The 23,890-nt window shown below is 40.0% G+C and overlaps 1 protein-coding gene across 1 annotated transcript; it reads right to left on the reverse strand.

Annotated features, from left to right (window-relative positions):
- Window positions 1-1,247: 1,247 nt before the first annotated feature.
- On the reverse strand, window positions 1,248-18,041 carry LOC119723481 (versican core protein-like). Its single transcript, XM_038194161.1, has 8 exons — window positions 17,992-18,041; window positions 9,668-9,750; window positions 9,343-9,372; window positions 7,149-7,319; window positions 6,759-6,844; window positions 4,379-4,529; window positions 4,067-4,198; window positions 1,248-3,406 (listed from the first exon to the last, which is right to left on the reverse strand). The coding sequence occupies exons 2-8, from the start codon at window positions 9,717-9,719 to the stop codon at window positions 3,330-3,332; spliced, it is 699 nt and encodes a 232-aa protein (XP_038050089.1). The 5' UTR covers window positions 9,720-9,750; window positions 17,992-18,041; the 3' UTR covers window positions 1,248-3,329.
- Between the last annotated feature and the right edge of the window lie 5,849 nt (window positions 18,042-23,890).

Consider the following 23,890-nt stretch of genomic DNA (forward strand, 5'->3'; position numbering starts at 1 on the left):
ATGTTTTTTTCTTCCGGACACAGCCTCCGTTAAATAAAAAAAAAAGGGGGGGGGGACCCACGGTACCCACCTTCCAAATGGAAGCGCTTTTCAACGCCTCCAGTGTTAACGTAGTTGAGGGGTCTACTCCCTCTGTTGGGGAAAGGCAATCTCCGGCAGATGAGGTCGGAGACAACTTGGTCTTTGGCTGTATAGCAGTGGCCGGCACGGCGGGCTCTGCGCCTTGCAACTGTAGTTGAGATAGGTGGGATGCTGCCGTATATTTTCACCTTTGTCTTATGTTCCTTCCAGGAAGTATTTTGCGCTCTCATGAGGAGGCGAGTGTAGGTGGCATTTAGTCTTTGTTTAAATTGCTCTTTCATAGACCATGTCTTGGCGCCGTATAGTTTATTGTAACTGGAGTGTTTTCAGAGCATAGCGATTAGGAGAATAATGCTTATATATGTGGAGAACTTAAAAAGGGACTATTTTTTTTGGAATGTTTGCATCAAATTACCTGGTCAATCTATCCTTTCGCAAGTGTTTATTAACAGATAATCGTATGTGGCCCTTTCTCCTGTTGGATTACTACTGCTATAGCGCGCTACGGTCCTAATCCGATTGAAGCATAATACCAGTCAAGAGAAGAAACTTCTTTTTACCCTTCATATTTTCCCACTCCAAAAAAGTATGAGAACCGGTAGCCCACCGCCCGCCAAATGCAAGAGCGCCCTCACATCAAAACTTTGAAAAATTCTCCATTCCGAAAAATTATCCATTCCAACTTACAAAAATAAAACTGCCAGTGTCCACACTTTAAAAAAGGTTTGATCGAAATCTGATGTCGTTTTGAAGCGAAAGCAACACACAAATGTGGTCTTAAAATAATGTGTCAAATTAAAGCTTAGACTTTGTTTTATTCACAGCAAACTGTTACTCCGTGCCTTATGAATATTACATCTTAAAAGATGTAAGGTCTTATCATTAGGTCTGAAAACAAAAGAAATATGTTGAAAGCGAATATTAGGTGCACGCTGGTGATAGTAAGTGTGAGGACGTTCGATTTTGTGGCTACGCGACCTGTTAAAAATGTAAATGGTGTGCACGGTTCCCTGTGCATTATTCCGTTGAACCTTGCCCTCAAAGTTGGATCACCTCCGTCATCTTAAGCACGCTTCTCATGACCGCAATAGAATGAGTAGGGAACCAAAGAAAAATTAAATTTCAAGAAAGTTCCACTTTTTTGAACACAATTCTGACACCGGAAATTGTGCATTTTATAGGAATGAAACTTTATTGCATTTAGTCATAGTTGTCACGCTTGTTCATAAACACGTTACGGAATGACAAAATATGTTTGACTGTATGGAATGTCCCATACCCATTGTCCTCCAGTTCATGTTGAAGCCAACGTGGGCTTTATAGGTATACTGCTTCAATGTTTACACGTGTCATATGCATGACTTGTATTCTTATCAGCATGATATCACTATTCGTGCGACCACGCATGGGCTATAGGGGCTACTACTTTGCTACTATAGAGAAGCAATAGAAATATGTTAACTAAGAAGGTTAAAATTGCTGTAAAAAATAGATGTCCTTTATTTTGGACCATCCTGTATATTTTGAAACATTTTCTATTTATGGAAAATATATCACGACTGCGCACGGGCACTCAACTTCCGTATTTTAATTAGACTAATATTGATTTTCCGATTCCTTTTGTGTGGAAAACAAATCGTGCAATGTGAGTAAATAAATACAATTGAAAAATTCAACAATATTACGACACCAAGAATATAACTACTATTAAACCTTCTAAAATGTATTCGAATCAGTTTCAGATTTATCTAAATCAAAACCATGAACCATAAAATCAATTTAACTTAAAAGATAGCAGAAAATGCTTGGGTGCAATCACAATGCCTTTCTGTTTTCTCTTTCTCGCTCCGATTTTTCATCCAACTAAACAAAGAAATGTTTAAATCAGCTCCAATCAGCAGACATCGTTCCACTGAACAGTTAAATGCCAGAAAATATAAACAAGCAAACATGCTTTTCGATTTCAAAATCAAAATGCAGCTTACCTAATTTCTCTTGTAATAAAACCCATTTGATTGTGATTTCACAGGTTCATCCGTCTGGTTGCGAAGGCTGATTTCTAATGGTTACAAAATACTTTATTTTGAATGAAACAACATGCACTCAGAAATGTTCACACTGGTGGGCGAAATCTTTGGAAATCAATTTCTCCCCCTTTGGAACACCGTTATCGTCATGCAAATTTCAGAGTTTGTTTCCTTATCAACGATCCAACTTTGTGCTAAAAATCGTTTTGATATGTCTAGTACTTTTCGTTGAAATTGGAAAAATAGGCCTAGCTACGTACATTTTAATAAGTTGTAACACTGGTGTTTGTAATATCTGTCAATCTTTTCAAGTCACACAAATATATTAATACACTTCCTATCCATTATGGTGTGCAGTAAAATTTTGCAGAATAGCCTCCTTTACAAGTTAATTAATAAATATCATCCTTTTTGCCGGCTTCTATTGGCCGAAACAATAGAGAATACAAAGACGACACGGAGATCCACGCGCACGCTTATGAATATGCTTATTATGTTGCGCCCAAATTAGCCAACCTGAAAACTATGCAAGTGAGTAAATATGGTTGAAAAAAACCGCAACATTTCGTCGAAATTTACCTTACCTTAATTTAACGACTTGAAGGTCAGCTTTACCAGTAACTAGTATTGACGTTTCAGCATCGAGGACGGTAATTTTTTTTTCGCTGACATGAAGTTTAGAATTTCTACTCGTTATTAATTTAACATTTCAATGACACGGAGCATAGGCTGCTTTCTGAGAACCACAACGTTCAAAAGGCATTTTTTTTTGGAGGGGGGTGCACAAATTGCATTGCTCTGTTATAGTGTCCAAGTACGTAATCGGTTTAATTTCGTTTCACAACGTCGACGCTTAAGGCTTCGCAACCAGCCGGCTGGGTAGTGCAAGAATTCTCTAAATGTAGTATTTGTTCCAAACCAATATTATGGTAATTCCTCTTAATGACAGCATACCAACGAAGTTCACAGAATGCTTGAACCTATATTTACCCTCAGTGAATTAGGCCATTTTATAGTCAAGTTTTGAATGTTAGAATATGTACCATTTAGGGTACGGGTGATATACTGATGGAGTTTATTCTAAATGCGTCCTTACTTTGTGGCTTAATTAAGTCACTAAAGTTGAGACACTGCCTTTTCTTCGAACAAAACACAAAAACAAATACCGATACCGCAATATGTTTAGTGGATGAACTGAATATCAAGCCGGGTAGAATTGATTTACACGCATTCGTAGGAGCCACGACCATCCACACATTTGCCGGAGGCACACGATGCCGTTTTGCACTCGTCAACATCTGAAGAAAAACAATAAAAAGAGAGCTTTGAGGAATATAAGTGTCCTCTCAATTATCTGCGAGAAATCAATTGAGAACGAATGTGATTTTATGAATGAAACAGGTGCAGCGAATTTTGGCAGCATTCAAATCTGATAAACTTTTCGAATTTGGCGGTAATTATGAACAAGACATACCCAGAATTTGAGTTGCAATATGACAGTATATCTTTAAAATATTCAGCTTCGTCAAAACCTGCAACTTCCTGCCTCAAAAACATTTCGACGTGAGACAATGGCTGCCGTAACCTCTCCTGAACTGTTCCAAGATTACACATTTTATGGCCATCGCTCCCTTATAATCGGTTAGTCAAGCTTCCTGGACATGTGGTGTTTTTTGTCAAAATTAACTCATCATCTCACTAATTAGCCAGTAGTGATTATTAGTAGACATATCTCCAATATGCCTATCACTGCAAAAGCCAGGGGGCAACATTGTGGTTCGTTACCCGAGTGTTTCGTGTCATTTCACATACTGAACCCAGCCTACCTTATAAACTTTTCATCGCCGTGTGGCTTTTCTTCCGAGTGGGTGGAGGTCTGGTATTTGAGACACATTTGCTAAAACTTACCAAACTCATGCGTTCACAAGGAAAAAAAATAGTGTAATGATTGTCATTACCTAACTCACAGTTCTTGCCACTGTAACCTTTTCGGCACGCGCAAGTGAAATCGGATGGCTCCTTTCCACCATTCCATTTTGGTTCCACGCAGTTTCCACCATTCAGACAGCGGCTGGCTGCACATGGCAGTTCTGCGGTTAAAAAAAAAAGATTAATTTTTCTGGGGGTTAGCTTTGTAAAATCAATTGAAGGTTAATAGTTAACCAAATGAAACTGGCATGTGGAAATTACACTGGCGTATTTAAATTTGTTTGTGATAAAAGAGTCATGTGAACGTTATGTGATTTGAGAAAGAAGGTATTATGACTTACTGGTTGATGGTTTTTTGCATACACTGCAGACTGCGCGTTGATCACATGTATAATCAATACGCCAGTAAAGATCCGTAGCCTGCATGGTAGTGCAGGCCCTGCGACCAGTGACGGTAACATGGCCATAACCCCAATTCGTGTATTCTGCCCGCTAAAAAAAAGAAACAGTAGTCTTTAAACTTTGCATTTTATGTTGCAACATATGTTCTTTAAACACATCAAGAAAGTAAACCTTTATCGGTGGTCTTACAACATTCTATAAAAACATTCTGCAATTCTTCTGCCATTTTGTCATTTCCAGCATATGGAAAACTTTGTATAGGGTAACGTGAGCACGTTGCGTTGCATGTATGAACAAATAGCATTCTGCTTTTACTACACATTTTTAGCCTCCGCTTATAAGTTTGTAAAAGCAATCACTAGTGCGCCCCACGTATGTATGTCGGGGATCATAGTCACTTGAATTTTGGCCGAGGGGTGGGGATTTTGTGACTTCAAAAGTGACAATCCCCACGTCTTGGATAGGGCAGCGTGGGGTGAGGGGCGGGGGAAACAGTTGATAGGTGCGTTACTGCTGCAGTCATTGGTGAGTTTTATTATGAATGCTATTTAATTATTGTATAGTCATATTCTGGGTTTTATTACATTTTTTTGTATTGATATTTGACTTAACCATGATGGGGTCAGTGATTAAGATTTGGTACAATTATGATTTTTTCCTTACCTTTTTGATATTTGAAGTCAGGACCGAGTACTATTTTATACGAATTAAGTTTTCTTAGACTTGTATTAAGGTTGGAAGAATGAATTTATGAGTTTACATTTATCAATATTTATCAAATTAATCAATTTTGGTTCCTCTTTTAAAGATGACATGATCCGCTTAGAGAATTGATTTTTGTTGAGGACAATATTTACCCCTAGAACATGTAGATTGAATGAATTTTTGATTGTGTCTACCATTAGGAAGTTTGACTTTCCCACAGATCTACTCCCAAGTGCATCCTTCTCAGAAGATCACAAGATGTTTATATTATATTAGACTTATCTCAGTCCCACTTCCTTCACTGCATTTTCTATTATGTTTATCTCCACTTTCACCACTTGTTTACAACCCTGAGGCTTAGTTTGACTGTCTTAGACTGGGTAAAGTCTAACTGCAATTTATGTGGAACCGATATGGCCATGGATTTGTACTCATTAGATATTCAGTAAGAAACTTGTGTTGCCATTGCATATGTTGGGTTTAGTGATCTTGTGTAACATGATGTACATAGAGTTAGACTGTACTATATAACCAATGTAACTTTCTTTGATGTTCGTTTTGAACACCTTCTTTTGATATATTTCTAAATTGTACTCTTTCTTTTTTGTCTTTTCTTGATTCTTAGGTTTCAGTCCAAAAAGTAACTGGCGAAATTATTGTTGAAAAGCATACTTCGTTTATAGATAGTAATGGCACTAAACTCCTGTGACATTATTCTTTCTGGCAAGCTGTCATTTGAAGAACTGGAGGTAAGAAGGCACCCCCAACGATGCGTCTTAAGAAGCATCGTTGGAACTTCTATAAGAAGTTCGTTTATAATTCGGCGAAGCGTGCACAAGCGTTGAAATGACGCATACGCGCGCTGGGTTGCTAAGATTCGTCGGTTCAGTGTGCGACATCACGTAGCTGCGATTGGCTGAATGAGAACGCTGAATTCGAGCCCTATTCAAAACATGACTCGGCAACTTTTGATTTGAAATCGAGGTCCTAGAATATTGTTTTTCTTGAAGTACACAACATTCTATGAGCTGAAACTTTATCAGGTTAGTTGTTCAGCACCCTTCTTTAGATTTTGCGCGCTTTTGTTGGTTCAAACGAACAAAATGCACAAATTACAAATGATGGACTGTACCCTTCAGATCAATTATTTTGACGCTCTGTGTTGGTTTTAGGTAAACCTCGATTTTACAAAGTTTTAACTTTTGTTGTTTTCTAAGTTTTAACTTTTGTTGGTTTTTACCTCGGTTCTACATAGTTTGAAATTTTTGTTGGTTTTTAAAAAGGTTTTTTATTTTAGTTTAAGGTTTGGTTTTTGTTTTTCAAGGTTTTTGTCAAGCTTTGATCTCGAATTTGTTTCATTTCAAAATCCTTTTCTGAAAAAGTAGTCCGCAACTGGATCTTATTCTTAGATCCTGGTCTCGTATCGTTAATTCGTCGAGTTAAATCCCCGTAGTGATTCAATTGTCCAGGTTAATGTGCGATTACTGTACCGTTCCAGTGTAATGTATAATGTTAGTCCCTTTTGACCGACCAAACCAATATAACCATTTTTTTAAACTAGAGTATTAAATGATTTCAACATTGAGGGCTCCACAGTACCCCATCATTACTTACTGATCCATCCAACCACTGGAAGGCCTTGCTGCCATCTTTGTCTTCGAAGCCGATCCAGCACGCTGCTTTAAAATTACGTATGCTTTCTATATGGGATGGTACCAAAACAAATGCCAGAAAACTGGCAGTAAAGAATAAACAACTCCAGGAGCTCCTGATGTATATTGCTTGCGCCAAACGTTTGTCTTGTTTTTCAATGAGTAATATTGATAAGAGAAGGCTTCTATTTCAATAAGAAAGAAAGTTACGTTTCAACTGGCCATTTCCATATGCAGCGCTTCTGCTGATCTTTTTTCTGAAAATTTATCGCTGATATTGATTGACCGAGTCTGTAAGATGACGTCATTAAATGGATTAGACATTCAACCACAGTCGCACACTGATACTTACGCCCGATGTAATTATTCTCGTCATAATCGTGAATGCTGGCTAAGTTGCCGCCTTTGCTTTTGCAACGTTTCTGATGTGCATCAAAAGAAGCGTCGCCACCCCAAAGATGAAGATTATACTGGAACAGGTAACAATTGCCCTTGAAGTGTTTCCAGCCATTGTTGCAGGGCTCTGCACAGAATACAATAACATCAATCACACATTGAAGAGCTGTGAAAGAAAATATACCGGCCACCAAGCTTTCCGGGTACTCTCTTCGTTTTCTTTGTTTTAACAAATATTTCAAAACAAAAGGTGTTATTAAAATCGGTTAAGTGTATTTTTTCCCCATTTTTTTTGTAGAGGTTAACGTGGAAAAAGTTTCTGCCAAAGCTTAGCAACACCTTATCCTAGGCGATATGAAATTGAGGCAGGCGTGTAGGCAATAACTAGCTCTTTTATTCGAGGGAAACAATTACAAACGCTCAGGTCTGAAGAGTTGTCTGGTTTACGTCATTGCATGAGGGCATTAGATAAACTGCAGTGAGCAGACGTACGCTGGTGGGGCTGGTCAAACTCAACATAAAAATTGACTTGAATTAAGAAATGATCTGCCGATTCAGTGTCATAGCGTTCAATTACTGAAATGTTGAAATTAGGTTACACTGAAATGTTAAAGACAAGATAAGGATATCATTTGCGACATAACGATTATACAGCGGATCTCAACGGGATACATGGTGATAGTAAATGAAATTCGACATTTAAAATGACCCCACTAAAACTAAACAGCCTTGTGGTTGCAAAGGCCTAAGCGTCACCGTTGTTAAACAAAATCAATCTGCTACCATCAGAGCGGTGAAATTCATGCAGCCCAAAAATCATGGCTTTTTGAATGTGATTTTTTCTCTCAGAAAATATGTTCAGTATGATTGCAATGTTAAATAATAACAGAAGAAGAAATTCTTAATTTCATGTCAGTGAAAAAAATCGCCGTTATTGATGCCGAAACGTCATTCATGGTCAATGTTCAAGCTGACATAAAAGTCGTGGAATAAATCGTTCGAAAAGGTCCCCAATTCTATCAATTTATCTCAATTTCTAGATAAATGGAGTAGTCAACGAATAGTTGGACACTTATATCATCTAAGTAAATACCGAGTTTTAACTTAATGTGGAGTGCTGTGGCTGATTCGCGGTCTGCGAGTCAAGCTGCAGGTTGTGGGTTCGAGTCCTGGCGGGGTCATGGTGCGTGTGCCCTTGGGCAAGGCACTTTGTCACTCATTGTTTCTCTCCACCCAGGAGTAAATGGGTACCAGTGAGGGCAGAGATGGCTATGTAATTGATTTAGCTTGATTGCGCCAAATAGGCGGCAGCGAGCTGTATACTTCCCAGGGATCTGAGATGGTATTTGGAATGTTTTATTGGCCCAATGATCAGGGGTAATAATAATACTGTAAGTGCCGTGATTTAGTTTACTAAAAGGGCGTTCTTAAATGCCGATTATTATTAATATGTTGTTGCAAACTGAATCTGTTGTTACACCTTGACTACACCTTGACAATCTCCAAGGACATTTCGATGCTGATTTTTTTGGCCAACCGATGTTACGTGTATGGTTTTCAGGTTGGCCGATTTTGAGGAAACAACGACGAAGTGCATATATTAGCATATTCATTAGCGTGATTCTCTGTGACTTTTTGTCGGTGTCGGTATCGACCAATGGAAGCCGGCAAAAAGGGTCATGTTTATTAATTAATAAATCGTGTAGGAGACGATACTGCAATTTTTTACTGCATACCTTAATGGATAGGAATCTTATTAATATTCACGAGACATGAAAAGATTGATAGATATTGCAAACACCATGAAGCTTTGAAAAGTGGATGTGCCCAAGCCTAATTTTATATTTCAACGAAAAATATTAAACATATCAAAACGAGTTGTATTTTAGAGTTGGATCTAGGAAACGAACCCTGAAAGTTGCATGACAATACGGTCTTCCAAACGGGAGAAATTAATTTTCAAAGATTTCGCTGGCGAACATCAACATGTCTGTGTGCATGTTGTTTCATTCAAAATAGAGTATTATGTTACCGTTAGATATCGGCCTTCACAACATAGGGCTGTAAAGTAAGATGAAGAAAAAAAAAAGCCAAACATAACCATGCCTCACTAACCAAACATAATTATACTTGATAAGTTTCTTACTTACGATAGGTATAAGCTTCAGCAGGGTTGCTAACTGCAAAGGAAAAAAAAAACCCGTAGAACAAGATATTAACATAGGAGTGCAAAGATGGACCTGTAAGTAAAGACACTTAGTTCTGCATTTGTTTATCCTCGTGCACGTCTCACTGACTAACTCTCACAGGCAACTTTCCTCATTTCATTTTTCTAGTTGATTGAATGGCTCTTACTAATCACAACAAAACATAAAACTTTACCATGTGGTCGGAAGAAGGGGAAAGCTGGTATTACAAACTGTATTTGTAATGTTACGTTCGCTGCCAAATTTCTTCGTTGAAACATTTACTTACCAATTGTCAAGAGACAGCCCAAGATGACAGCAAGAAGCAATGGCGCTTCCATGACGCTCGGGAGAGAGAGGTTTGCAACAAATCTAGAAGCAGATTATCAAAACAAGGAATATAATACACATTGCAAACATGAACAGCGTGGTCGAAATCACGAGAAAGCTCGAATTGTCGCGAAACTTCTCGCACAACCGCTTGGACCGTTCCGCGAGCACTCCAAAGCTTATGTTGAACAGGCTCACTGAGCGATTGCCATTGCTCTGAGTGATCAGTGACCATGACATAAAGTTCCATAAGCGTAATTCCAGCGTTAGGAAAGGCAGTGTCATGTCCCGTAACAGAGCCAAATATGATATCTAATTTAACGATATAGAGAAATGACCCAAAACGTCCAGCTTGTCTCCTTGAAAGTTAGATAATGGATGTAGAAGATTAGAAAAATACATTTTCAGATTTATTCACTGAGCTCTTAAAACTCTGCTAGGACATAGCCATGGAATTACCATTACGAACCAATTAGAATTTACAGCCATGCTGAAATGTGTAGGTGGACAGTTTGAAATGCTGTCATGTAATGATGTATGATACTCGTTCTAAGTAGTCGTAAATGACCATGGCTTCGTGGTTTAGGGAAGACAACGATGGGTCTGGAGGTGGCTAATCAGCCAATCCGATCCCGGAAAGTCCTCCCACATAATCATGTGGGACACGTGGGCTGGTAGTGTGTTGGTTAGGGCTGACGGTCTAGCCTTCCACATGGCCCGCTTCTGCTCTGCTGCTGCACTGCGGTTGGTTCCAGCTGCAAGCGCTCCCTTGGTAAGCATGCTGCGCCGGGTTAGACGGTCGAGGGCAAGGGCTTCCCAGTTCCCTACATTGATGTTCAGTGATTTGAGGCTGGATTTGCGGGAGTCTTTGAACCTCCTCTTCTACCCCAACCCTCAATTTGATATTGAATTATCAGAATTCACGCATGTTGAATGGAGAATTTGAAAGTAATCAGTTTTTCTTTAGGTCATTTCTTAATTTTTCACTTGAGAAAGCCCTTGGACCTAACGTCTCCGGCACACCCCCGGCAGTAACCCCTCTGGGTCCGCCCTTGAATTGGACTAATAAGGTCTATGCAAAGGGACCATTTTCCATCTCGAGAGGGGCAAAATTTTATTATTGCGAGAGGGCTGTTTGTGCTATAGGGATAGTTTTTTTTTATCTCGAGAAGGTTCACAATCTTGCTAATGCGCGAGGGTTTGTGTGTTTCTGGGGGGCACTTTTGCATTACAAAAGAGGAGACAATTTTAAGCTCGATCATAATGCGTTCTCGTGTGCGTTTGAGGGGCAGTTTTGTTTTCATGACCGCCAGAGGGGCCCTTTTGTTGGCCTCGGAATATCTGCCCCTGACCCCCCCCCTTCCGCCGCACATGGTGTTATCTATACGTACGATTAAACTTCATTTGCTATGATGCTATTTTCAGAGGTTCTTTTAATTGTATGATGAATATGCGTCCTCTCTGAAATTATAACTTGGGCGAATCCAGCATTTTTGGAATCGATTCCGATTCCGTTTGGGAATTGCGTTTCCATTCGGAATCGATATCATAATTTTTTTAAAAAAATATAAAAAAAAGAATTTCAAAAAAAAAAAAATTCAAAAAAATAATAATTCAAAACCAAAAAACCCCAACAAAACAAACAAACAAACAAACAAACAAACACATAACAATAAAAACGCAAATAATGAGGTCACTGTGGGTGTAATGGCTTTCTTATAGTCATTTAATTATAAAACGAAAGTCACGTTTTGGGCAGGAAATACAATAAAATAAATGTTCGACTGTCGACAACAAGTTTTGTTTCCCCTGCGGAAACACGCAAGATCAAAATCAGAGCTCACCTAAGTTCGGCACTATCAATCAAAACAGTTAAAAATATTGTGGAAATCACCCTGAAAAACTGGCATTTTCCATCGAATTGGTCGCCAAACATATTAACATAATATTGTTGTTTACTCTTAGCGTGATAATCATATCGGAATACATAGAATTTCTTCGCGCGATTTCATTTTTGACGGTCACGTGTTACAACTGATAATGTAGTAACCGACCGATAAACGTATCACCAACCGATAATGTATCACAAATTGACCGATATTGTATCACTAACCGATAATGTAGCAAAAATTGACTGATAGTGTAGTAAAATTTGTATCCGATAATGTATCACGTGTCGACGGATAATGTAACTACAAAATAACTGTATCTGATAATGTATCACCACGGAACGGATAATGTATCAACCGATCAAGTATCAAAAATCAACCGATAATGTATCAAAAATCAACCGATAATGTATGGGGAAAAGGTGTACACGAATGTTTGTTTTATGTCCTATGTATCCCGCCCCACTTTTTGACCGGGGAGGGGGGTCTGGGCTATTGGATCACTTTCTCATTCAGAGAAAAAAAAGGGCAGATTTTGAGGTATTTTTAAAACTTTCCAACCGCCGAAATATATTAAATAGTACTGAGAAAGGGAGAAAAAACACAAAAAGCTTGAAATGCGCTGATACATCTGTATCATGAACAGCGCCCCCAGTGTCATGTGCAGGTCTCCAGCCCCCCTTCAGTTTTTGATTTTACCATGGAGCTATGGGCTCCGTGCACAAGTGGCCCTCCAACGGCCAGAAACGGAGAGTTGTGGAGGACCTAGACTGGTTCTCGGTCCATCCACTGCGTATTTTAAATGATGCAAAGTCATTGGGGGAGTGGGAGACCATCGCAAGTTAAATTGAACGTATGCGCGCGCTGACGTTGCCTGACGATCATGCGAAGACGCTGCGGCTAATAGCCTTGGCACATTCTGGAAGTGGTGTGTAACTGTGCGCGCGAACCAGTACAGTACAGTACAGTACGCACATGCTGTGTCCCGTCCATTGATCTCCATAGTCGCGTCCATGCATGGTGCTCTCAAAATTGGTAAAACGCGCCCTCTTGATTGGAGCACGGAGCCCCTACGAAGGCCAAGTGTCCGGAGAAAAGAACTTGTCCACATTTCGGCGCGGATGTTCGAGTGCGGTCACCCCCCCCCCCCCACATCAAAAGCTGGATACGCCACTAGCCTAGGCCCACTTGGAAGTAGAGCGTCTCCAAACCAGAGCAACTCCCTCCCAAATTAAAATAAAATATTCTCAATGAGACTCATCATGGTAAAGGCACTTATTAGACTTTAATTAATTTGCAATATTTCCACCTTTTCCAAATATACTGATACATTATCGGTTGATTTTTGATTCATTATCGGTTGGTACCGTATCCGTTCCGTGGTGATACATTATCGGATACAGTTATTTTGTAGTTACATTATCCGTCGACACGTGATACATTATCGGATACAAATTTTACTACACGATCAGTCAATCTTTGCTACATTATCGGTTAGTGATATAATATCGGTCAATTTGTGATACATTATCGGTTGGTGATATGTTATCGGTTGGTTACTACATTATCAGTTGTAACAGAGCTACGCGTGACACAGCAACTGACTGTTGGTAGACAATGCTCAGTGCACGTACGTATCTCAGTGCACGTGGTTACGTCTCGATAGTCCAAAGTACCATTGTTCCTATTGTTCCGAAGTCCCATTGGTCCGAAGTCCCATTGGTCTGAAGCCTTATAGGTCTGAACCCAACCTCGTCCCCAGTGCTTACTTTATTTCCAACCGCGTTTCCAATAGTAAACCCTGGATAGGAAACTTTCTTACTGTATCCTGATTGGATACCGCAATTGGCTAGTAATGGATTTTTATCGTGTACTTGGTGCTATATATTCACAACGTGCAGTACGTGTTTTCGCGATCATTCGTCCACGCCTTCTCGAAAATACTAATTTCCTTTCTAATTTGCTCATATTAATATGAAATATGATACTGCATGTTGTCTTGATAAGATCGTAACAGTTTGATTTCAAAAATCGTGTTTTCGTAACTCACGCCGTGCTCGCGCTGCTACGAATTGACTCTGTTTTTACCCCAGACACCGCATACAAAAACAAACGCTAATGTGTAACGCATATCCAGGCACCAGACTGTTCCTCATTTGCATACGTGTGCAAAAATCTTGCACATGCAAATGATCCAATACCAGGGTGAGAGAGCAGGTAGTGTTGGGCGCGTACTGCTCGACACCCTGGGTCGAGGTTGGTCTGAACCCCCATTAGTCCGAGGTCACAATTTTCCCCAATTTTGAGAGCACCATGCATGGACGCGACTATGGAGATCAATGGACGGGACACAGCATGTGCGTACTGTACTGTACTGTACTGGTTCGCGCGCACAGTTACACACCACTTCCAGAATGTGCCAAGGCTATTAGCCGCAGCGTCTTCGCATGATCGTCAGGTAACGTCAGCTCGCGCATACGTTCAATTTAACTTGCGATGGTCTCCCACTCCCCCAATGACTTTGCATCATTTAAAATACGCAGTGGATGGACCGAGAACCAGTCTAGGTCCTCCACAACTCTCCGTTTCTGGCCGTTGGAGGGCCACTTGTGCACGGAGCCCATAGCTCCATGGTAAAATCAAAAACTGAAGGGGGGGGGGGCTGGAGACCTGCACATGACACTGGGGGCGCTGTTCATGATACAGATGTATCAGCGCATTTCAAGCTTTTTGTGTTTTTTCTCCCTTTCTCAGTACTATTTAATATATTTCGGCGGTTGGAAAGTTTTAAAAATACCTCAAAATCTGCCCTTTTTTTTCTCTGAATGAGAAAGTGATCCAATAGCCCAGACCCCCCTCCCCGGTCAAAAAGTGGGGCGGGATACATAGGACATAAAACAAACATTCGTGTACACCTTTTCCCCATACATTATCGGTTGATTTTTGATACTTGCTCGGTTGATACAGTATCCGTTCCGTGGTGATACATTATCGGATACAGTTATTTTGTAGTTACATTATCCGTCAACACGTGATACATTATCGGATACAAATTTTACTACACTATCAGTCAATTTTTGCTACATTATCGGTTAGTGATACAATATCGGTCAATTTGTGATACATTATCGGTTGGTGATACGTTATCGGTCGGTTACTACATTATCAGTTGTAACAGTCACGTTATCGCGGCATGGATCGCTGGTGAACGATTCAGCACTACATTCACGATCGATCACTAAGTACCAGCCACTTCATGCCATTCATAAAAACACAATTTTCTACTACGCAGTTCTCATTCACGTACGGACCCTGGAAACTTTTGAGGTCGATTCGACTTGACTTTGCCGCTCTTGGACTTTGAATGTAGCTTCAGAAGTTGGGACATTGCCAATGAATCCATACATACATGTACCTACAAAATTTACAGGAATATTTTGAATATTTTAATTTATTTTCCCCGATCTTTTGCCGATCCACCAGTCCGACTATTTTACAAGATTGTGTCTCATAGCATGTGAATTGCGATTGCACAAGCAAGATTTATAAAATCGAACCACGCCCTCGCGGCACGATATGTGCACATAAAAACATCACGTGGTTGGGTGGTGAAAGGGGAAAACGAGACCAACTTGCCCATCAAATGACAGCATACACAGGCCCTCAGCACGTGCTCATCTACAAAGGGAATTCCCGCGATGAGAAATACAGCTTGGTTGTCAAAACACGTGACGGCTCCACATTATACAGTACATGGGCGCCCCAGATTTTCCCCTCGCTTACGCTCGGCTGGTGTTTTATTCACAGCGGTTTTTAGGTATGAAATGCTTTTATGGGAATGATTTTTCACCCCGTATGCATGTAGAACTTTGCAGTTCATATTTGTCATATTTAATGCAGGGATTTGTTTTTCGAAAATAGCCGGCGATTCATAGCCACTTGCCGGTTGTTTCAAACAACGTAAGTGCAGGACTGTATTGGTTATTGACGGGGAAGGATAAAATAATCCGAGACAAACTTTTTTCTTCCTGGATTTTACAACAATCTTTTCAAATTTTCGGGAGCTGCATTCCGTTTCCAGTGGCAGTAAAAAAAATCCTGTGATGATAGGAAACCTGATTTGCTGAGACAAATGAAAAGTTTTACGTCAAAGAAAGAAAATCATTTCGTGAGAAAATGTGTAGCAGCAGGCAGGCGCGGCCACGTCGACTTAATATGCCGTTCCGGCGCGGCGCCGGCTGCCTTTGTATTACAATAAAATAGCTCACTTTGTGATATTTAATATGCCGATGAGTTGTTAAAGCTTTTTGTAAGAGGACGGCTTCATCAGAGAGATGTACTATCAGTTTGTCTTTGACGCACTGCATACTTTTAAAACTGTAAAGGGGCCGTTTTGTTAAAGAATCGGATGTTCTTTGAAGGCGCGTTTGAGTTGGCCGGTCTTCAAAATCGTCGCGCGAAGACTGGAATCGACGCTCGGGGAACTTGAATCGGCTACATCAGAGAATCGATTCCTCAGAAAGAGGAATCGCGATTCCGATTCCGAGGTCGGGGTCGATTCTATTCGATTCCGGCGTGGATTCGCCCAATAGTAGAAGATGGCATTAAATCGGAAATAAGGTGTACGTGTAAGTAAAATGTATACTGAAATGTATTAAACTCCAAACCTGCATTGATATATTTTACTATTTTCAATTATTTTTGTCATTAAAGGGAAAATACAACATTTGCAAACATCAAAACATAAAACTACCAAATCATTTTGAAATACCTTGCTGGACTGTTAGTAAATGACAGTGTAAAGCATCCTGTAAAATCATGGCACCTGGTATACTGTTATTTTCAAGAAAAGTGGTATTTTTGTATCAATTTCCAACGCTGGTCGGCCGACCAGCGTTGGAAAAGCTTTTTTTTCTTCAAATACTGGCCCCAATTGTCCATCGCACTTGTTTGCAATCGATTACACACCTATTAAAGGGTACAAGCCAGCTAGACTGGTTCCCTGACCTTACAATTCCCCAATGTATGTAAACTGCTCTGTTTCTTCTTATATGGAGTCAGGGAACCAGACTACAGGAAAATGATTGTTCTTCTTGGTTTTTATAGCATTTTCGAACCCAAAACCTCAAAAAAGTCAGTGTAACTATATATTTCCAACCCTCCAATTCCATCCAGTTCTGAAAATTACAGCAAAAGCAAATGATGTATATTCCCTTGAACAGAATGATCCTTTTTCTGTTCTGATATAAAAATAATTGGACACAATCCCATGAAATAGTTGCCTACTTAATCACCCTATGTTTGTATCCAAACGAAGGCGAATCTCTAGCTGATGGCGTTATTTTAACGGTTGTTTTTCTTTATAAAATCTCCACCGGCAGAGAATTATGATGCACTTTACAGCAGGTAAATCAGTGTTTCCCAAGATGGTGTGAAACCCGCCGAGGACTTCAGCTGTTTAAGTTGGTTTGTGAGTTGGTGGTTGGACACTTTACTCCGCCATATATTGTATTCATACAACACAAGTATTACAGCTTTGCATTCGAAGACCGGTTTTTGCAAACACCGTTGCGCATGTGCAATTTGCATAATTTTTGCTTATTAGATTACACCCCATTCCTGTTCGTTTTGTAAACTTTCGAGGTACCGGTACGGTTTATAATTTGCTCACAGCAAATTTTCCTTTTATTAACCTTTTTTTTGGTGACATATTTATCGAATTTGTTATCTTGCTGTGTACCAGATATCTTTTATTTATTGATGTTTTTCTCTAAAAGGAGTATGAAATAAATGTCTTCTAGAATTTAATTGAAAAATTCCACGGTACGGCCGCGACTTCTCTTTTCCCAAATACATCCATGTATACTTTTTTTTGAGCGCCCTCTACGATACTTTTATGACACGTACGCAGGTTTATATTACCACGAGTTTCCAGGATTTGTCGAGCAGTGCGATAGCTCAGTCGGTAGAGTCGTGAATTTGTACAGCGAGGGATCCTCGCGGTGTTGTGTGTTTTAGTCACCGTTTTGTATCCGAACTTTTTTCTTTTCTAATCTGAGGCTTAGGATGATATTTTAAAGGCAAAAATAGGTAATATTTGTCTCATGTTTTTAAGAGAAGTAAAGTTAAAAAAAAACCCAAGCGTACATCCCATGTGGATGTCGTTTGGGACAACAAAAATTCGCGGTACGGCCCGGATGCACGGACGGTGCCGTATAGCCACCGTCTTCACCCGTTACCCAGCCGCTGTCGGTTGTAACACCTATGTTATAAACACAAGGCGTATGTGCTAAATAACATAACCAAACAAATGAACAGTGTTAATACCGGGACTGAACGATACAAACGCTATTTATTGCGGTAAAATTAACCGGCCTTATTTAGCCACTCTTACCTTAAAGTTTGTTTGAAATGACGACCAACCGCCTCAATAGGACAAGATAAAACAGTACAGCTATCACGAGAAATACCAAACTGTGCAAGCGCGTGGTCTTTTATAACCATGATAAGGGGAAATGCACACGATCTAGTCGTGGTTCAATGTACCCAATCATTGGGCGACAACGTAATAAAACGTGCTTTCCATTAACGCCTATTAAAATGCAGTGACACCTCCTTAGCCATTTCGGTGTTCTTATTGCGCATGCACATCACGATTTTACTTTTTACAAGTCCCCCACTTTTTAAACGTTTGTCCCCCACACTTTTTCGTCCCTCTCTTAAAAATATTGCCTACATGATTCTATAGCTCAGAATAGCTGACTAAATTACTCAAACGTTAAAAATGATGTTTAAATTTTGATGTTTTGCTCAAAAATACGTTAAAATGATCAGAAATTGCCATAGATCGCATCACAGAGTGTCTACTCCAACATTTTTCGGGGCCCTTAAGCGCGCCCCAAACCCCACGCCGATAGGGCTTCGCGCTTCGCATTACTTCCGATCAACGAATGTCCCACCCACTTTTCAAAAGTGATTGACGCCCTTGATAAAGGACACGTGTAGATGGAATACAGATTTGTGCTGACTGTAAATATGCAAAAAAAATAAGGTATCCATTGGAAACTCATTTAAAATGTACCCTTTAAGAAGCATTTAGAAAAAAATATCATTGTCTTAGCTGTTCCTAAAGCTGGGATCTTAAATGTCACGTTAATGTATGATTTTCATTGCAATAAATTACTATTAATGAGTTATCAAACTAAATAATTGTAACGTCACTTCGTGAAAACTCAAAATTCAGATTACGCTGTGTTCGAGGTTTCACGAAGTGACGCTAACCACGTGTATTAGCTAAAACGCCAGAAGTGAGTCGCGCATATCACGTGACATTTGTGTCACTTCGTGAAAACGCAAAACCCGTTTTTGACGCGTAGTGTGCAGGCACTTTACACGCGAAAGAATGGTATAGTACACTTCGTGAAAACGCATGTTTTGACAGAACTAATTAACTATGTGCTAATAATTAGTAACTTCTTGAGGTGATAGATTATGTGTAATTAATCACAAATCAGGAAAAAAACATCTAAATCGCAAAATATCGATTTTCGAGGTTAGTGTCACTCCGTGGTGACGGTGACGAATTGTTGAATGCAATTAGGACTCTTTTTGTTGGCCTGCATTTCCTTACTGTCAACATCAAACCAGAGATACGTCTTGTCCTGAGAGTTAATGGAGTCCGGTTGTCTGAGCTGTTCCTAACGTGGGTTGCAAAATACTGTTCATTATTATTAAGTGCGTGGGGGAAATATTTGCAAATTCATAAGATGGGGTTTGGAAGGCTTGGAACATGTGGCTGATTATTGGCCATACCCGATATTTTCTATGCAACGTAATCCACGTGTCGAAAGTAAATGGTCTAGAATTTAGCAATACTTTGTTGAGGATCTACTCCTTGCATCCCGCCAACCATTTAATGCATTAAGTGGCAAGCCTTTTATTTTCCATACAAGCCCCGTTTCTCCCGCTCGGAAACATAAACAGGTGTCAAGCTTTGTCCTAATGGAACTCGGAGGCAGGATGTCTGAGCAGATTAACGTACGGATTCCAAGTAGAATTCTTCAAGAAAAACTGGTTATCGCGAATCACTTATCAGAATTTCGAGCCCAAACCGCAGGAATTCTTATTTCTGATATGGACAATTACAGCTATACCATGGGCGTAGCCAGCCGGGGGGGGGGGGGGGTGTAGGGGGATATCCCCCCCGATTATTTTGTAAAGTCTGCCCTTTTCCATGCAATTGCCCTTTTCCACCAGCAATTACCCCCCAATATCTTGTAATTTGCCTTTTTTTAAGAAGTGCCTTTTTCTGAGCAAGTGCTTTTTAAAAAGAAGGGGTGCCCTTTTTCGGACATTGGTTTTAGACGTGCTTTAAGAAGCATTTAGGAAAAAAATCAATTCGAAAACCAAATGAAATACCATGTGACATTTTACATGGCGGTATAGTGTAGGCAACAAGAATTTCTTTTGACAAGATGTGCAGATCGGAAACGACTCGGTTAGTTGTGAAACTTGACATTCCTATCAGTACACTCTGCTTGTCCTCTCATGAAGACGATCAGGCGATCACACCTTATCGGTACATCTTCTCAAGACTGTCCACATTGTGTTCCGTAAAGGAAAGTTAATGAAATACTTTGCATGGAGCCTAAAATTATAGTTTATAGTTTATTGGTCATTGTTCAATTTGATTAAAACGGAACATGACTTTTGTAACATATCGACCTCGCACGTCTTAAAGAGTATTTCCTGCCCTTGGAAAGAAAACTGTAGTATTTCCTGGGTACAAATTGTCTGCACAAAGTTGGGGGGGGGGGTCAAGTGTTTGGAACCTCTTGGGCGACTTCTTTTTCTGACCAAACTCGTTTCTTTACTCCCTAATTGCATTTACAATGAAAACCGTCAAGGTCAGAATTTACAACTTATTTTGCCAAAAGCCTTTTTTTTAAAGGGAATTAGATTGGTAAAAGCTTGTGTGATTGAATATAGTATAGCTCTCTACCAGCACAAACTTACAGATGATAAAACCTGTTGCAATTATTGCTCCATTAGTCGATGAAAACAGGTTATTTATCAGACAGTCATTTACCGTTATTGTATCTGAAGGCTTAAATGACTACTTAAACACACGCTCATCACAGCAAACTTTGTCAACAGCTAATGGAATAGTTTTAGGACTGTTATTAGTACCCTGCTAAAGGGTATACCCTGTTATTGCACCGGGACAATTGTTGAATGCATTTAGGACTCTTTTTGTTGTCCCGTATTTCCTTACGGTCAACATAAAACCAGAGATACGTCTTGTCCTGAGAGTTAATGGAGTCCGGTTGTCTGAGCTGTTCCTAACGTGGGTTGCAAAATACTGTTCATTATTATTAAGTGCGTGGGGGAAATATTTGCAAATTCATAAGATGGGGTTTGGAAGGCTTTGAACATGTGGCTGATTATTGGCCATACCCGATATTTTCTATGCAACGTAATCCACGTGTCGAAAGTTAATGGTCTGGAATTTAGCAATACTTTGTTGAGGATCTACTCCTCGCATCCCGCCAACCATTTGATGCATTAAGTGGCAAGCCTTTTATTTTCCATACAAGTCCCGTTTCTCCCGCTACGAAACATAAAACAGGTGTTAAGCCTTGTCCTAATGGGACTCGGAGGCAGGATGTCTCAGCAGATTAACGTACGGATTCCAAGTAGAATTCTTCAAGAAAAACTGGTTATGGAGAATCACTTATCAGAATTTCGAGTCCAAACCGTGGCAATTCTTATTTCTGATATGTACAATTACAGCTATACCATGGGCGTAGCCAGCAGGGGGGGGGGGTGTTGGGGGATATTAATCCCCCCGATTATTTTGTAAAGACTGCCCTTTTCCATTTAATTGCCCTTTTTTTACCAGCAATTACCCCCCCCCCCCAATAAAAGAAGGGGTGCCCTTTTCGTGACATCGGTTTGAGACATGCTTTATTAAGAAGCATTTAGAAAAAAAATATCAATTCGAAAACGAAATGAAATACCATGTGACATTTGACATAGCAGTATAGTGTAGGCAACAAGAATTTCTTTTGACAAGATGTGCAGTTCGGAAAAGACTCGGTTAGTTGTGAAACTTGACATTCCTATCAGTACACTCTGGTTGTCCTCTCATGAAGACGATCAGACGATCACACCTAACCCGTACATCTTCTCAAGACTGTCCACATTGTGTTCCGTAAAGGAAAGTTAATGAAATACTTTGCATGGAGCCTAAAGTTATAAAATTATTGTTTATAGTTTATTGGTCATTGTTCAATTTGATTAAAACGGAACATGACCTTTTGTAACATATCAACCTCGCACGTCTTAAAGAGTATTTCTTGCGCTTGGAAAGAAAACTGTAGTATTTCCTGGGTACAAATTGTCTGCACAAAGTTTGGGGGGGGGGGGCAAGTGTTTGGAACCTCTTGGGCGACCTCTTTTTCTGACCAAACTCGTTTCTTTACTCCCTAATTGCATTTACAATGAAAACCGTCATGGTCAGATTTCTAAACTTATTTTTCTAAAAGCCTTTTTTAAAGGGAATTAGATTGGTAAAAGCTTGTGTGATTGAATATAGTATAGCTCTCTACCAGCACAAACTTACAGATGATAAAGCCTGTTGCAATTATTGCTCCATTAGTCGATGAAAACAGGTTATTTATCAGACAGTCATTTACCGTTATTGTATCTGAAGGCTTAAATGACTACTTAAACACGAGCTCATCACAGCAAACTTTGTCAACAGCTAATGGAATAGTTTTAGGACTGTTATTAGTACCCTGCTAAAGGGTATACCCTGTTATTGCACCGGGACAATTGTTGAATGCATTTAGGACTCTTTTTGTTGCCCCGTATTTCCTTACGGTCAACATAAAACCAGAGATACGTCTTGTCCTGAGAGTTAATGGAGTCCGGTTGTCTGAGCTGTTCCTAACGTGGGTTGCAAAATACTGTTCATTATTATTAAGTGCGTGGGGAAAATATTTGCAAATTCATAAGATGGGGTTTGGAAGGGTTGGAACATGTGGCTGATTATTGGCCATACCCGATATTTTCTATGCAACGTAATCCACGTGTCGAAAGTAAATGGTCTAGAATTTAGCAATACTTTGTTGAGGATCTACTTCTCGCATCCCGCCAATCATTTAATGCATTAAGTGGCAAGCCTTTTATTTTCCATACAAGCCCCGTTTCTCCCGCTAGGAAACATAAAACAGGTTTTAAGCTTCGTCCTAATGGAACTCGGAGGCAGGATCTCTGAGCAGATTAACGTACGGATTCCAAGTAGAATTCTGCAAGAAAAACTGGTTATCGCGAATCACTTATCGGAATTTCGAGCTCAAACCGCAGCAATTCTTATTTCTGATATGGATAATTACAGCTATACTATGGGCGTAGCCAGCCGGGAGGCGGGGGGTGTAGGGGGATATTTACCCCCCCCCCTCCCCGATTATTTTGTAAAGACTGCCCTTTTGAATTCAATTCCCTTTTTTTCACCAGCAATTACCCCAATATCTTGTAATTTGCACTTGTTTAAGAAGTGCCTTTTTCTGAACAAGTGCCTTTTAAAAAAAAGAAAAAAGAAGGGGTGCCCTTTTTCGTGACATCAGCCGTTCCGGTTGCGCTTTTTGGTATTTCACGCATGTATCGCCCTGAAAAGCACCATATATTGTCCGTTCATGTGCATAATCGTTCGTGTGCGCACAACGCCCCTATCGACAGGTGGTACCCCCCCCCTCCCCGCTTTTTAATTTTACGTAGTTGAGGTGTCCGGACAAAAAAACAAACGTGTCTACATTTCACCACGGATGTGCAAGTGCCCTTTTCAAGAAAATTTTACCCCCAATCCAAATGACCTTGCTGCGCCGCTGTTTACCATTTTGTGCCACATGATCACATGACAGGTATTTTCCAAACACATGAGCATGCGCACCCGACCACGACATTTGCTGCGAGAAATTCCCCCACAAAAGCGCCTTTTTTTTCAAAAATATAAAAAAGCGTATAAGTTAAAGTTCTTGCTGCTTTAATGTTACCAAAGTAACGTTAGGTTAGCCTATGGGAATCAGGCATCGTTAGTACACTTAGTTTTTCGAATGATTACACAATGTTTATAACCCAAGAACACACGCACATCCTTGCATTAAAACAGGTAGAGATAGCGGGAAGGGTCGGAGACGACTATCTTCGTGTTGGAAGCAAAGTAACAGGAGCATGTGTCACAAATTAATTGTTTATATCGACTAATGCAATAATAATATCAGCAGGCGTTA

Source organism: Patiria miniata, unplaced genomic scaffold (assembly GCF_015706575.1).
Source record: "Patiria miniata isolate m_02_andy unplaced genomic scaffold, ASM1570657v1 HiC_scaffold_1, whole genome shotgun sequence".
Lineage (NCBI taxonomy): Eukaryota > Metazoa > Echinodermata > Asteroidea > Valvatida > Asterinidae > Patiria > Patiria miniata.